The sequence below is a fragment of the Schistocerca piceifrons genome, chromosome 3, assembly GCF_021461385.2.
Source record: "Schistocerca piceifrons isolate TAMUIC-IGC-003096 chromosome 3, iqSchPice1.1, whole genome shotgun sequence".
Taxonomy (NCBI): Eukaryota; Metazoa; Arthropoda; class Insecta; order Orthoptera; family Acrididae; genus Schistocerca; species Schistocerca piceifrons.
The window spans coordinates 32,797,005-32,814,353 of NC_060140.1; the positions used below are offsets into that span (position 1 = coordinate 32,797,005).

Sequence of the window (17,349 nt, forward strand, 5' to 3'; positions counted from 1 at the left end):
GTCAGCTGTAACGTGTTCGTTTCAACTCACAGCCACATGATGAGCTTTTTATCACAACATTATAAGATCAAACGTTTCCTTACATCTTTTCAAGTCCAAACATTCCTCTGCACCCTACTGGCGAAAACGGATTTGGATTTGACGTTGTGTTCGTTGTGATCACCAACGACGATATGTTGTGGATTCAACTTCTAACCAGCAGAGTATTTCCCATCACATCATTGAAAGTACAAACGTGCCACTCCTAGCTGTTATTGGAAAAGAATTTGATAGTTAAAGTGCCTTCATGACCGCGTGGGCAGGGTTGGAATTCCATTCAGCACAGAACCTTTCGTCGCCTGATGTCTAGATAAACATGCGCACATCTCGCTACTGTTGAATCATCAATAGCTATTTATTGTCTGTTCCTGGCTAGAAAACGACGGCGCTAGATGCTGGATTCAAATTCCAGTGAGGAAAAAACAATTCTATCATCATTTAGTGAAAATATTTGATATTTAACTTCTGATTTTACTTACTTCGTTATCAATCCGATTAGGTGCTGGGTTCGCATCCCTGTCACAAGCTTTACATGATGGCATTTCAATTTTAAACACGAGCATACCTTGTCCCTTGTGAATGACACCATATTAAACGTCGTTGGGGGTAGTTCCCAGGAACGTAACTGTTACGACAGGATTCCCAGTTCAGTACAAACATTTTCGTCTTTTATTTTCAGGATCTGAATTAATAACTGATACTGGTGCAAACGTCTATACTTCACGTCTCTTTATGCCTAGTGATCGGGCCTCAATAAGGCACAAACAAAGCTTAGCTTAGTTAGCAATGGCTATAGGTGCTGGGTTTGAATCCAGGTCCAGAACGACGACGTTGGTCACGTCATTTAAAGTTAAATTTGTGTACACGTAGCTGTTGATGCGTTACGAGAACAACGATATCACTGGTGATGCGCTGTTAATGTTGAGATTTCCGTAGAGTGCTTGTTGCCGTTAATCGCCTTTTTCTACTGGTTCGTCCAATATCCAGTTTCCAGAACCGTTGAGCGACGTTCAGCACGTGGATGGAAAACCTTTTCGAGAGCGAAAAACTTTTTTCCAGTTGCCGTACAGCTTTGTAATTCCATATATTGTCTCAAGTATTTAATTTTGACTAAGGATTACTGTACGATATATGTAAAATAATCCGTTTTCTCAGAACTTTTGGAATGTCAGTTGTTATAATTAAGGTTAGTTTATGAGTGTTATGTGGTGTCTCATCGCTAAGAACGTGTTTTGTAATGTTTTGTATGACGATATTAGTTGACGCTTCGACTGACTGCCATAAACACCTTTGGTCTCTAGCAGTCTCTTGCGGTACCTATTGTGTGTAGTAAAACGACTGTACGCCACGGGGTTTTGGTGTTTAGAGGACCTGCAACACAGCTCCATTATGTTGGTTGTATTGGGCAGTGACCCACATTTTTGCCGTCAAGTGTGGATCATGTCTATCGATTTCCATTCCTTTCAGATAATGCCTTTGTGGTGCGCCGTTTCTTTTTTTCTTAGAGTGTACTTAGTACACTGCACAGGTGGCGTTGGTGGTCAAACACAACAGTGCCACCTGCAGGCTTGGTGAGCATCCACACTGATGATCAGGCATGAGTTTCTCACGTTGTTTCCTTATTTTTTTCAGCCCCCGTATCTCACGTGCATTACCCATTGAAGACGTCGTATCGCCTGAAGTATAATTTCTGAACTTCGTCTCTAATCTCAGAAAAGTCAGTTTGGAGTCCTTTGTTACCGTGTTTATAATTTTGAGTCTTAGGGTGAAGGGCAGAGCGCACCGGTCTGGCCACGACTTCACTATTTTGTACCTGAGTGATACAAGATGGTTTATCCCTACACAAGGAATCTGCATGCATATATATATATATATATGTGTGTGTGTGTGTGTGTGTGTGTGTGTGTGTGTGTGTGCATTATGGAACGTGTATACACACATCGTTTCATTGTTGTTGTTGTTGTGGTCTTCAGTCCTGAGACTGGTTTGATGCAGCTCTCCATGCTACACTATCCTGTGCAAGCTTTTTCCAGTACCTACTGCAACCTACATCCTTCTGAATCTGCTTAGTGTATTCATCTCTTGGTCTCCCTCTACGATTTTTACCCTCCACGCTGCCCTCCAGTACTAAATTGGTGATCCCTTGATGCCTCAGAACATTTCCTACCAACCGATCCCTTCTTCTGGTCAAGTTGTGCCACAAACTTCTCTGCTCCCCAATCCTATTCAATACTTCCTCATTAGTTATGTGATCTATCCATCTAATCTTTAGCATTCTTCTGTAGCACCACAGTTCAAAAGCTTCTATTCTCTTCTTGTCCAAACTATTTATCGTCCATGTTTCACTTCCATACATGGCTACACTCCATACAAATACTTTAAAAAATGACTTCCTGACACTTAAATCTATACTCGATGTAAACAAATTTCTCTTCTTCAGAAACGATTTCCTTGCCATTGCCAGTCTACATTTTATATCCTCTCTACTTCGACCATCGTCAGTTATTTTGCTTCCCAAATAGCGAAACTCCTTTACTACTTCAAGTGTCTCATTTCCTAATCTAATTCCCTCAGCATCACCCGACTTAATTCGACTACATTCCATTATCCTCGTTTTGCTTTTGTTGATGTTCATCTTAAATCCTCCTTTCAAGACACTGTCCATTCCATTCAACTGCTCTTCCAAGTCCTCTGCTGTCTCTGACAGAATTACAATGTCATCGGCGAATCTCAGAGTTTTTATTTCTGCTCCATGGATTTTAATACCTACTCCGAATTTTTCTTTTGTTTCCTTTACTCCTTGCTCAATATACAGATTGAATAACATCGGGGAGAGGCTACAACCCTGTGTTACTCCCTTCCCAACCACTGCTTCCCTTTCATGTCCCTCGACTCTTATTGCCATCTGGTTTTTGTACAAATTGTAAATAGCCTTTCGCTCCCTGTATTTTACCCCTGCCACCTTTAGAATTTGAAAGAGAGTATTCCAGTCAACATTGTCAAAAGCTTTCTCTAAGTCTACAAATGCTAGAAACGTAGGTTTACCTTTCCTTAATCTTTCTTCTAAGATAAGTCGTAAGGTCAAATGGTTCAAATGGCTCTGAGCACTATGGGACTCAACTGCTGAGGTCATTAGTCCGCTAGAACTTAGAAGTAGTTAAACCTCACTAACCTAAGGACATCACAAACATCCATGCCCGAGGCAGGATTCGAACCTGCGACCGTAGAGGTCTTGCGGTTCCAGACTGCAGCGCCTTTAACCGCACGGCCACTTCGGCCGGCTCGTAAGGTCAGTATTGCCTCACGTGTTCCAGTATTTCTACGGAATCCAAACTGATCTTCCCCGAGGTCGGCTTCTACCAGTTGCTCCATTCGTCTGTAAAGAATTCGCGCTAGTATTTTGCAGCCGTGGCTTATTAAACCGATAGTTCGGTAATTTTCACATCTGTCAACGCCTGCTTTCTTTGGGATTGGAATTATTATATTCATCTTGAAGTCTGAGGGAATTTCGCCTGTCTCACACATTTTGCTCACCAGATGGTAGAGGTTTGTCAGGACTGGCTTTCCTAAGGCTGTCACTAGTTCTAATGGAATGTTGTCTACTCCCGGGGCCTTCCTGTCAATTGTTCCCTTATGCTCTCCCTGAAACTCTGTACAACCTCTGGTTTAGTCAGTTTATCCAGGTCCCATCTCCTTAAATTCCCACCTTTTTGCAGTTTTTTCAGTTTTAATCTACAGGTCATTACCAATAGATTGTGGTCAGAGTCCACATCTGCCCCTGGAAATGTCTTACAATTTAAAACCTGGTTCCTAAATCTCTGTCTTACCATTATATAATCTATCTGAAACCTGTCAGTATCTCCAGGCTTCTTCCACGTATACAACCTTCTTTTATGGTTCTTGAACCAAGTGTTCGCTATGATTAAGTTGTGCTCTGTGCAAAATTCTACCAGGCGGCTTCCTCTTTCTTTTCTTAGCCCCAATCCATATTCACCTACTACGTTTCCTTCTCTCCCTTTTCCTATTACCGAATTCCAGTCACCCATGACTATTAAATTTTCGTCTCCCTTCACTATCTGAAGAATTTCTTTTATTTCATCATACATTTCTTCAATTTCTTCGTCATCTGCAGAGCTAGTTGGCATATAAACTTGTACTACTGTAGTAGGCGTGGGCTTCGTATCTATCTTGGCCACAATAATGCGTTCACTATGCTGTTTGTAGTAGCTTACCCGCATTCCTATTTTCCTATTCATTATTAAGCCTACTCCTGCATGACCCCTATTTGATTTTGTATTTATAACCCTGTAGTCACCTGACCAGAAGTCTTGTTCCTCCTGCCACCGAACTTCACTAATTCCCACTATATCTAACTTTAACCTATCCATTTCCCTTTTTAAATTTTCTAACCTACCTGCCCGATTAAGGGATCTGACATTCCACGCTCCGATCCGTAGAACGCCAGTTTTCTTTCTCCTGATAACGACATCCTCTTGAGTAGTCCCCGCCTGGAGATCCGAATGGGGGACTATTTTACCTCCGGAATATTTTACCCAAGAGGACGCCATCATCATTTAATCATACAGTAAAGCTGCATGCCCTCGGGAAAAATTACGGCCGTAGTTTCCCCTTGCTTTCAGCTGTTCGCAGTACCAGCACAGCAAGGCTGTTTTGGTTATTGTTAGAAGGCCAGATCAGTCAATCATGCAGACTGTTGCCCTTGCAATTACTGAAAAGCCTGCTGCCCCTCTTCAGGAACCACACGTTTGTCTGGCCTCTCAACAGATACCCCACCGTTGTGGTTGCACCTACGGTACGGCTGTCTGTATCGCTGAGGCACGCAAGCCTCCCCAACAACGGCAATGTCCATGGTTCATGGTTTCATAACACACAAAAATATTTTTTTTTTCTTTTAGTATTGCTCAGTAACTAACTCCTTCGATCAGAAGAGAGTAAAGAAATGCACGTCACATAAACTGATGCCTAATGTAAGATTTTTCCAAAGCACTGCCACCTGGCGACAGGAGGCTGTTTCACGGAAAGTCAGTGTGCAGACGTCCGTGCACCGCGGCATCGTTTTTGATGTGGATAAGAATCGGTCTGAACCCTGTTACAGCAGCCTTCACAGTGTTCGGGTCCAGCTGTTTAATAAAACACAGAATGGGTAATGCCATACGGCCACTGTGCCATACGGCTTGAAAAAGAAAGTCGAGCTAGAGTCCACGTCACTGCAGTGACAATGATACGAACCAAACACAAAATATCGGAATCTGTAACTGCCGCGCGTGTGTGTGTGTGTGTCGTACTGTAAAATGTTCCCGTGTTTGGAGCAGTATTGCGGGTGACTATCGTCAGGACCGCGGCGTGTGCTGCCAGTCCACTGTCGCTCTGAACAATGAACAACGTAACCAACCGGCGGGGCGACGCCTGACGAGGTAAGAAACGACACCGGCGTAAAGAACACGTGTCGGAGAGCGCACGGTGTGCGGTCTGTTGACGCCGCGCAGCACGCCGCGCTGTGCGCGTGTATCCCGTCCGATGCTGCTGGCCAGCCTGCGGGGCCCGTGGCGGTGGCGGTGGCGGTTGCCAGTAATTCCCGCCCACGTACCGAGGCCGAAATCGGCTCGCGAGCGATGCGGCCGCAGCAGCGCGCCGCTCACGCGGGTTTATGGAACTGGCTGCTGTGCACGGTACCAGTAAAACCGACATCTAAAATGGAAACCGAGTATGTTCTTTAGACAGGATTTGTCTCTTCTCCTCTCAGGGACCGTATTGTAATGGGCCTCACTGTTTTTTTTTTTTTCTCTCTCTTTAACTTGTGCCTGATTTTATTCTGACAAGCTCAGTAATGTATGTCAATACCGTAAATGTAAATGTGGTTCAAAAAGTACTTGAAGTGAAGTGAAGCGCAGCTGAACAGCAAGAAACTCTGTAGCGCGCAATGCCCGCAACAATAGAAAGAGGACGTGCTGCCAGGCCGTCGCTCACAACGGATTGTTACATTTAATGAAAACTGATATTTTAGTGATAAAACCGAGTGAAGTATGTGTAAGAGTTGCCAAACATTTATGTACACAAATACTCTGGAAGTGAAGAATATAAATGTCTTGCTTTTGGAAAAGGAGGTGAACTTTTCTCACGAAAAGCAGATTGCTGTTTGATCTTTCTTACTTACAACAGTGGTCCCTTAGGTATGAAAAGCTATGAAAACTTGAGCTCAAAGCTATCCGCAATACGGCCAAGTAACTAACAGAGTCGTATTTTAAACCTTAAAGAACAATAACTTCCTCCAAATTGCAATACGTCAACAACTGGTGCAGAAGCTGATCATTCAAGGAGGTAGCAACCAAAATTCAGACACCAGTTACGACTTAAAGTCAAAATCTCAATCAAAAATCAATCTCTCTCTCTCCAAACACATATGTAAATATTGATATTATTATTTAAAAAACGTCATTTTACAGTATCACACAGTGAGTTTCTTTAAAATTACACTGTGGGCTAAGTACCTCAGTCGCTAAAAAGGGAATCCTTACACGACGACTTTATTGTCCGTCTCTCTGGCTATATGTATGTCCGTATTTATCAAGAACGGGTAGAGGTATCGAGCTGAAATTTATGTCAAATACTACGGTATACAGGCAATTGGCGGTGTAAATAAATTTAAATTTCCAAGTCAATGGAATCATATATGTCAAATGTTCTGATACTCGCAAACACTCCTCAGAAGGTACAGCTGAACTCTTTCTACAAAACTCGGTCCTGGTGGTCGTGTGGTGAAGCGCGCGTCTGAGAACTGAGTCTCGGGCGGCCACTGACTTTACTGACTTTCCCACATCAGCCTTCACCTCCCAGAGACTTGAGGAGTCATCAGAAACAACACGTGGTTCGGATTGCACGTTGTACTGTGGGTCGCCTTCCGCCGTTTCGAGAACTGGGGCGCTTCAGTCCGGGACCGCGCTGCTGCTACGGTCGCAGGTTCGAATCCTGCCTCGGGCATGGATGTGTGTGATGTCCTTAGGTTAGTTAGCTTTAAGTAGTTCTACGTCTAGGGGACTGATGACCTCAGATGTTAAGTGCCGTAGTGCTCAGAGCCATTTGAACCATTTGAGAACTGGGGCAAGTTACGGACACGCAATTGGCCAAGTGGCGTCCAGAAGAGAGAGACTTGCACCAGGCCGTTATTACTGTTGTATGTGCGCGTAATTAAGTCTGCACGGACCCTCGAAGCGCGAGTCGTACTCGCATTTGTGCAGTTTTTTATTTATTTATTCCTATGCCATCAACACAAGGTCTGTAGTATATTTATTGCAGGTCGTTCGACACACGAGTCACAGTACGCCACAGAATTAGATTCTTCACTTATATGTACGTATATAGCCTGCAAATCACTGTGAAGTACATAGGAGAAAATACTTGCCACACTACAGGTTATTACGGTGTATTGTCGTTCTAAGTGGGTGTAGAGGGCGGTGAGAATGAACCCGTACGTCCCTGTGCGTGCCGTAAATACTGTTATCTTCACCGTCCACACGCGAGCTGTAACCACGAGTTTGTACTGTACTTCCCATGTACTGCAGGCTCTTGAAACCAGGTAAGTAGGCTTTTGCGGTATGGCTGGCACGTATGTCGAAGGCCCTGTGAGATCAGCATTTCCGTGACGCTGTCCAGACGGTAAAGCAAGTCTCTGTCTACTCGTGTTGCCCTTGTTTCCCATACGTTCAACATCCGTAGTTAGTCTTGCTTTTATATGGCTGAGTAATGTTCTAGAATAGACTGCACGAGAGTTTCATAAGCAAATTAGCAACGGAAAATGTTTAAAATAAAATAATGCCCAGTATAGAAAATCGTTTTAAACCCACCAGCAACTAAAAGACGACGCTACACGGCACACATGTCTTCCTCTTTTGCAGATGAGCCAGATCTCACGGCACTGTAGGAACGGCTTACAAGGTGACGACAGACAAATCTGATTTTTGTAATTTTTTTATATTTATGATATGTGAAGTCCAGAAATGTTAATCGCTCAGAGCAGTTCGGTGCAAATCTCAAAAATTCTCGAGAAAATGGACTTTGAAGTTTTCCAAGTATTTTTAAAGCTCCAAAAGCAAGGAGAAATCCTTGCCAGATCGCGTGACTCGCGAATGCTCGCCCACGATCTGGGCAGTAAGATTTGATTCGCAGCCGATGCAAATTTTTAAACAAAGTGGCATGTTGTTGCACGAGCATTTCGGTGAAGTGTGAAGAACGTAAAGGAATTTCGGTAGCGCTAATCAGTGATGTGAGTCTTTTTGCGGCCATTGTTTCTCCATATTTTGATCACTTCGAATATCTGTAATATTTAAATATAAAATTCATGAAATGTGTGCTAATTAACATACAGATGACTGTCGTTTTTATGAAAATGCACGTCTTTTTATTTCTAAATACACATCGCTCATAAAAATGCAGTTTTCACTGCAAAAATAAATTCTTAATCACCAACATTTTATTAAGATTGTTAGTAAAGATTGTCTAAATTGAAATAATTAAAAATATGTTTTTAATTTTTATGTCTTTCAACGTTTCAGGAGATATTCTCAGACCACGCGCCATTGTTTAAAAGTTTGCTGTGGGCAGGAACCAACTGGAGGCTGGACGTGTGGGGGCGAGCCGTCTGCCACACAGCCACGCTGCCCATCGAAAATCGACCTCTATTCGGAAAATTTCAATGTCGATCTTATCGAGAACGTTTTACTGCCGAATTTACTTACTTCCGGATGTGAGTTCTCAACTTGTCGTATCACAAAAATAAAATAATTACAAAAATCTGAACCCCGTGTGGTGTTCTCGTTAGTCTTGCAGTCCCTTGTCGTGCATCCTGTTGTGAGTAATTTCGCTGTATGTAATATGTTCAGTAAACTACGGCTCTTCCGTGCTTCGGTACTATTCGAGTCTTCGTTTGCCCTCGTGGGCTGCCTCTGCTCTCATTCTATGACAAAAATACATAGTAATACAATCTCACTGTGCAAGCAATAAACTGCGTACTTTTAACATTTTCATTTAAATTTACACACATTTCTCGCAAGAAATCGCGCAGGAAAGTTACGGAAGTATGTCTACTGAGGATCGTAGTTGGGGACCCTTTGGAAACAAAACAAAAATTCTGAAGAAACTTGCCGCGTAATATCTACCGTAATCGGAGAGGCTAACACCACGAACTCAGGTGTACGGACTTGTTCCTCAGTCACACATTTATGAGCGGTGTGCTTCGCAACTGTAAATAAATACGTCGGTAGGGTCCGTCACCACTAAAGTGGTGAACCGATCCAAAACTCGCGTTTAAACGATCAGATGGCGATATTACTCCGATATGTGGGAACACGGCATCAACTCCGGTCCTTCAGTAGGTCTGACAGATCGGCGACGACGACACATACACAGACGGCGGTCAGCAGGTGGGTGGGGGGCGGCGCCTACCTTTGGAGGTGAGGCTGAAGGAACGCAGGCGGTACGACTCGTCGTCCTCGCCCTCGAGCGGCCCGCCCAGCGCGTCGGGCACGTCCAGGTAGGCGGCAGACTTGCGGGGCGGCGGCTGCTGCACGTGGCCGTGAGCGTGGCCGTGAGCGTGGCCGTGGCCGTGGTGCACGGAGCGCCGGCTCGAGCCGCGCCTGCGGAAGCCGGGCGACGCCTCGGGGGTGGCGGCGGCGGGCAGCCCCAGCCCCGGCGCCGGGGGCGGCGTGCCCTCCGCCCCGTGTCCGGCGAGGCGCGGCTCGCTCACGCCGCCCCGCATGCCCTCGCCGCCGCCCCCGGCCGCCCCCGCGGCCGCTCGCCGCCGCACGGACTTGCCGCCGGTGAGGCGCGCGCTCTGCGACCGGGCTGCGGGCCGGCGCCGCCTCCCGGCCACCGGGGTCCCGCCGCCACCCCCACTGCCGCTGCCTCCGCCCCCGCCGGCGGCGGCCGCTGCGGCGGCGGCGGCCACGGCCTCCATGCTGGAGAAGCCGGGCGCGCAGATGGAGGCGGAGCGGCCCTTGGACATGGCCACGGTGAGCGCGCCGTCGTCGGTCGGCATCTCGCGGGTCGCGGGCGGCGGGTCGCGCGCTGCGGCCGGACGCGCACTGCGCTGCCCGGGCCCGGCCGCTGCCCCCTCGGCTCGGCTCGCCTCGGCCGCCCTCGGCTGCGATCGGCCCGCGTCGCATTCGCCGTCGCCGTCGCCGTCGCCGGCCACGTGTCGGCGCCGCCGCAGTTGTCCCTTTAGGGCCCCACGCTAGGGGCGGCGGTTACCGCTCAAATAATCGGTTTTCGCTTATGTCGACCACACATTCCGGAACCGGCGAAGCGACTAACACACCAAGTGCTCGTCTAACAGAAAGGATCGACACGTAAGGACCCAAACCGACAACACGTGACACTGCACGAGACAACACAGCCACAAACAACACAACGGGCAGTCACAATCGTAAAACAAACGAAGCACCGACGCGAGCAGTGACACCACGTACTAAGACTCTAGTAGTAAGGTAACGGCTCTAGGCAGGACAAGGTGCAAAGTTATTTTATTCAGAGGCTCCTCCTCCCCAAACACACATTGTATATTGTTTATACTATACTATACACAGGCAGCAATGTGTTATTCGTATTATTACGTCCAGACAGAAGAATATTCTCTTCTGTGTAAAGCTGCAATCAAAATATTTTATGTGCCAAATGTATTTTCTGTGTAAACCGTGTATAAAATTAAAAAGTCTTGTATTAAGTTATTTTAGGTATACTGCACTCAATTAGCAATGAACTACACTCCGTTTCGACTAATAAATTTACAACCATAAGTCTATTCTTCAAATAAAGCTAAAATACATGTAGTCCTTCTGTCAAATGCTCAGTCAGTGCCGGCTGGTGTGGCCCAGCGGTTCTAGGCGCTTCAGTCTGGAACCACGCGACTGCTACGGTCGCAGGTTCGAATCCTGCCTCGGGCATGGATGTGTGTGATGTCCTTAGCTTAGTTACATTTAAGTAGTTCTAAGTTCTAGGGGACTGATGACCTTAGATTTTAAATCCCATAGTGCGCAGAACCATCTGAAGCATTTTTTGCTCAGTCACTATATAATATGTATAACACCATGTGTGTATGTATCTAAGGTATCACACAGAATATACCGCAACTACCAACAACTAGACAAACAAATGTAGTATCCTTACATGCAGCACTCGAGGTAATATATCAATACGCACAAACACAACAAACCTCCATAAACACACACTGCTACAGATGAAACTATCTCGAGGCTCTACCTACATATTCTCACCTGAAATAGAAATAGGCTATTATCAACCAACAAGCTACTTAACTTATATTACAATCTAAATGTACCATATCACTTCCCTCTACATTTTGCAACTTATTTCTCACCACACTTATCGTATTGTATCTCTTTGTCTCATTTTATGTTTGCATTGTACACTCTAAATTATATTCTCCTCAACTAGTCAGAAAAGAATTATACAGAACCACTTCAACAATCGTAAAGCATTAAATTCTCTGTAACCTTAGAGGTATTTTTTGTACATTATTTCCTTTATATGATATAAAATAGCCTTAACAGCTGCATACCAACCAGACTGTACCAATAAGATGTCTTTGCTATTACATTTCGAACATCAGATCCACCTGAAATTTCAAGGCTGTCTGTTATTCTGTACTGTTAATGAAATAAACAAAAAATAAAATATGGCTTTTTTCACGCCAGTTTAACCTGATCGTTAAGGCCAGTCAAAAAACCAGTTTCTAAAGTAGCCGATTTTCGAATTTTTGTTCCTATTATCTCCTCTAATAAATGTAGAAATCGATAAAAATTGAAAATTTTTGACCCTCTCAGTTTCAAGATACATAGAATCAGACTATTAAATTAAATGCACAAATAAAAGGAAACTTAGCCCATCCACCATTCGCTGCTTTTGACGAAAAGCCATAAGTAGTTGATTACTACAAAAAATGACCAGTATGCTATTGATTTTAATTTCTCAAAACTCTACTCTTAAGGTAATGTGATTTAACTATCAAGTGATTTTGGATTTAGCAATTGATTTAGTATTGGCGTAATTCATGCCAGCAGCCGTGGCTATATGATTGATACAAGTGAATATTATTGGTTAAAACAGTTGTTTATATTATTAGGGTTAAAATATAAATTTGTAAGGTGAAATGTTAAAATTTATTTGTAGCTCTTTTTATGAATCTGTGAAATTTAAATAATAAACTAGGATTAGATACCCTATTATTTTAAATGTTAATTATATTTACCAAGGGACTATTAGTTAAGGTCTTTAAACCCAAAGAATTTGGCAGTATCTCATTCCATTCAGAGGAACCTACCCCGGATTGATAATACACGATTTACTCTACTTAATTTATTTGTTGATATATCTCCATTATCAGAGAATCTTTTTAGAGTTATAATTCTCAAGATGTGTAATTATAAAATATTTCAGGTCAAGGTGCAGCTTATAGTTAAGAGGAAGTGGGTTACAAAGTTAAAATAGATTTTTGTTTATAACGGATTTGATGGTGAAATACTGTTAAAGAAGGTGGATTTGATAGTAATTTGATTTATTTAATTTAACTGATATTGGCTCTGAGGTGTGTACACAACGCCCATCGCTCTCATTATTGATTATTCTAAATTGATTGTTTTAAAGTAGCTTCAATTTAGATAAGTCGTAACATAGTAGATGTACTGGAAAGTGTGTCTAGGAAGAGGTTCAAGATATAACACATTAGTTAAGTGTTTCACTTATACTGAAAATTCTTCTGTGCAAATCAGGATATCTTGATTATTTATTTTATTATATTTATTTTTTGTTTATTTAATTATTTAATATAAATAATTTTGTTGGATTTCGTCTTAGTATATTTTATAGAATTGATTTTTTAAATTATAGTGTATTGGTAATGTAAATGTTTTATGAAATATTATTTTAAATTTTTTAAAGTAGAATTTATTTATTGTACCTTTTGTATCAGGGTTTATCAAAATTTTAGTATTTATTTTACATGTCTCGATTTGGATTGATTTACAAATAATTTATGGTTAATGTATCATAATTATTATTAAATTATTTATAGAAATGAGATGTTAATTATTTCCTAAGATATCTAGTTTTTTAAGAAAAAGTTTAATTTTTTAAAGTAAGTTGTTTTTAATTAATTTTTTAAGTATAAATATTAACTTATTTATTCCTTAAGGGATAAGCTTTGAAGTTATTAACCTATAATTTGTTTTCAAAAATATAATAGTAAGCTTTAAACCAGCCATCTTTGAGATTACATTTTAGTTCATTATTTTATATTTTGATTTTATAACTATTTTAGGTTTTTTATTAAGAATATTTATTTTATTTTAAAATCTTTGTAATAATGATAGAATTAGTACATTTATTTGTATAAAATTTTTACATTGTAAATTTATTATAAGGAACTAGGCAAAATTGATTTCCGCCTGTTTATCAAAAACATGTCTTCTTGAAAATATTTTGAGGTCTGGCCTGCTCACTGAGCGGATTTTTAAAGAGCCACGGTATTTTGACCGGGGATCATACCACAAGTTGGGCATTACGAATCGCCAGTCCTAAAGGTGAAAATGAGGTAGAAGAACCAAATTTTTCATGTTGATTTGTCCGTTTTCTAGGGCCACAAGCAGATAAAGGCATATTACGTAGCAGATCAGCTACTTGCTGTTTTTATTGTATACTGTGAATAAATTGTTGACAAGTTTTTAATTTATTACTGTTACCATATTTCCTTTCTGTTTTATCATTTCATAGAAATGGCAGAGAAATCTTAAATTTTTTAAAACGAATGAAGCATTGTACTTCACTGCTAAGTCACTTCATGAAAATATATCCAGACTAGGATTGGTGCCTATCTACAATACAACAGATGTCCGACGACAATAGCGAGGAATTACTGCCCACATACACCACGTTGGGGGAAGGCTTTCACACTGACCGACGGGATAGCGCAGTGGTAGCCCCATGGACTCGCATTCGGGAGGACAACGGTTCAAACCTGCGTTCAGCATCCGGATATCTGTGATTTCCCTAAATCGCTTAAGGTCAATGCTGGGAAGATTTCTTCGAAAGGGTGTGTGTTCCGTCTCTAATGACCTCGTCGTCGACGGGACGTTAAACAGTAATCTCCTCCTCGTTTTCACACACTGTTCACGCAGGATTCGGTGGCCGACGCACAGTGACCAGTTTTCGTCCAAAGCGTTGGGCGAGTTTATTCATCTGTTCAGAAGCGGAGGACAGTGTTTCCGACCTTTCACCCAGTCAGCAATGACAGACTGGACGAGCACATCTTTCTCAAACGATTTTACAGAAAGTGTTTGGTAAAAAAAATATCATTTTTGGTTTATTTATAGTTTTATTTCTTTAGGTGTGTGTGTGTGTGTGTGTGTGTGTGTGAGAGAGAGAGAGAGAGAGAGAGAGAGAGAGAGAGAGAGAGAGAGAGAGAGAGAGAGAGAGAGAGAGTTCCTAAGGGACCAAACTGCTGAGGTCATCGGTCTCTAGACTTACGCACTATTTAAAGTAACTAAAACTAACTTATGCTAACAACAACATGCATACACCCATGCCCGAGCGAGGACTCGAACCTCCGGCGGGAGGGGCCGCGCGATCCTTGACACGGCGCCTCAAACCGCGCGGCCACTCCGAGCGGCTTTTGTTTTAGGTTCATGACAATGTGCCCATAATTTCGTTAATGGCCACAGTTATTGTGATATTTACGTGAAATTAAGATACTACGCAAATTCGGAAAATTGTGAAATAAAAAAAGATAGGTCAGTATGATTTTACGTTTGCTGCATATTACATAATATGTTGTTGCGTATGAAATTTAGGTAACACATCGAATTTTTCTTTAGACTTGGGTAGAGGTATATATCTGTCACCAATCTTGAGAAAACTGATCTGATGTAGCACACTCATTTGCGATCGCACCAAGTCAACAATAAAGCCAGAGTGAAATATTCACAACATTCGTCATATTTCGTAAACGGTTTCGGATATCAAAATGAGATTTTGGCAAATGATAGTACACAAAGAGGAGAGTATTTTACCATATCACTGTTATGTAAGACTTCATTATCTGCCGTGTCATTCTAATAACTACAGACTCTTTCGGTGAAAGAATGTGATTTTTAAGGGCCATCAATAGCTGATAAAACAAGAAATGTTATGGGTTTTGGAACAACATATGTGAAAACGTTACACGGTATTTTGTACGGAGGATGTGCTTTTTCATAACCTACTGAGTGTACTTTTCCTCAGTTTCTCACTTAATATAGTCAGTAAACCACTGTTTCAGATTTCTCTCGCAATTGTGTCTGCACAACATGCTGCTGAGGTGAGACAGCGTAAACTCCATTACGTTTGGAAAAAAGCTAGTTTTAACACAGTAACAAGAGAAATGTGTAAGTTTTACTCAAAATTCGCCACTCGTGACGCTTCTCTGGAAGTTACAAATGGTTAACAAGGCAGCCGAAAATAAATCGCTGCATTTTCAGTGGAATTCATTTTAGGTGATAGCATAGCTCTTTGAATGGTCACCATGCAAGTGTGGGCGTGGAGGGGCCCCAGCACTCGGCGCGTCCCCTGCGGCGCCCTGAGCCGCCCGCCGCCGCTGCCACTGCCGCTCTCCCCACCCTTCCCCAGACTAGCGGTGCGGCAGTTACCGCGCACTGCACAACACACGGCACCAGGGACATTACTGTCACAGTAATGCTGTACCAGTTCTTACGCCACGTGTTTGTTGCTTGTTCCTGACGACATTGTTCTTAAAATAGCACTGTTCGCTTTTCCCATTTTGTATAAAAACGAAATATTTCAAACCAATGGAAATTTCACGAATAAAAAATTACTCCTTTTTATTAAAAAAAACGGTTATTTAAGAATGAAAATTTTTAGCACTGCTGCTATGACTAAATGACATTTCCATTTTTAGCCGGTTACTAACAATAGTGAAAAACACCTGTTATCACTGAGACCAAACAAATACTGAAAAATACCAGTTATCCAGAGCTAAAATACAGGTATCGGTTTAAAACCGGTCGGATTTTGCAACCATTACCTCACAGGCTGGAGACGAATCACCAGCGACGCTGCCAGTCAGCATTCGGTCGCTCTGTTCGACCCCTCCACCCGCCAGTCGTCTGCCGAGCTGTTCCATCCCGCAATTGCAATGCACTACTAAGTACGGAATATCCACTACACACGTCTCAACATACCGATGCGCTCTCTGCGGATTGACAGTGGTTAGCACACTGGACTCGCATTCGGGAGGACGACGGTTCAATCCCGCGTCCGGCCATCCTGATTTAGATTTCCGTGATTTCCCTACATCACTCCAGGCAATTGCCGGGATGGTTCCTTTGAAAGGGCACAGCCGACTTCCTTCCCCATCCTTCCGTAATCCGATGAGGCCGATGACCTCGCCGTTTGGTCTCTTCCCCCCAAACAATACAATCCAATCGCAGTGAGCATATGGGCACAGACTCTCGCTCTAGTGACCGACAGGAGTGCACCGAGGTGCGGATAAAGGCGTGTAACACCACGGGCGTTCCGCTCAGCTTCGACAGAGGCGCTGTGTGCGGTGTCGAGAGTCTTGCCGATCGACATAACGATCAAACAGTGAAGCAATTTCACTTAATAAAAGCAAGTCTTACGGCCCAGACTGCATACCAGTTAGGGTCCTTTCAGAGTATGCTGATGCGAGAGCTCCATACATAACTTCATACATACCGCTTGCTCGCAGAAAGATGCTTACTCACAGAGTGGAAAATTGCACACGTTGGTAGGTGGCAGCTTGAATGAATGTTAATTTTGCGCCTTACATGAAATTTTACACACCGTAACGAATAGATGAATATGTCACCTGACATACATCAGTGGTAGTGAGCAGATTTGCCTATCAAAACGTACAGTAGGTAATGCCAAAAGGGAAGACACTCGATTCGATGGTGTTAGCACACCGAACCCAAATCCTGCATGTCAATCAGCAAAAGATGAAAAAAAGCTGCTGGAAAAAAGGTTTTAGTTTGGGGGCAGACGCAAGTTCCGCCGTCACGGCCCACGTCTAACGGAACCCATCTGACAAGGATTGGTGACCCACGGCGAGAGGGACGACGAACGTGCTGGGCAATGCATTGAGGGGAGCAGGTAGCGGCCCAGCGCTGCTTGTGGCGCAGAAACTCTTTAGAAAACTGCGTTTGGGAATTTCCAGGTGTATACAAACAGACCAGTGGCGCAGTTGATAACGTGAAAGGTCCGTGGTAC

The 17,349-nt window shown here is 43.1% G+C and overlaps 1 protein-coding gene across 1 annotated transcript; it reads right to left on the bottom strand.

The window, feature by feature from the left end:
- Positions 1 to 9,469: 9,469 nt before the first annotated feature.
- LOC124788371 (spidroin-1-like) lies at positions 9,470 to 16,243 on the bottom strand. Its single transcript, XM_047255636.1, has 2 exons — positions 16,145 to 16,243; positions 9,470 to 10,285 (listed from the first exon to the last, which is right to left on the bottom strand). The coding sequence occupies exons 1-2, from the start codon at positions 16,241 to 16,243 to the stop codon at positions 9,470 to 9,472; spliced, it is 915 nt and encodes a 304-aa protein (XP_047111592.1).
- Between the last annotated feature and the right edge of the window lie 1,106 nt (positions 16,244 to 17,349).

Coding starts and splice junctions, on each gene's coding strand:
- LOC124788371 (XM_047255636.1), bottom strand. CDS start 16,243: ATGGAACAGCTCGGCAGACGACTGGCGGGTGGAGGGGTCGAACAGAGC. Junction 10,286..16,144: donor ATTCGTCTCCAGCCTGTGAG/GTAATGGTTGCA, acceptor CGCCGCCCCTAG/CGTGGGGCCCTAAAGGGACA.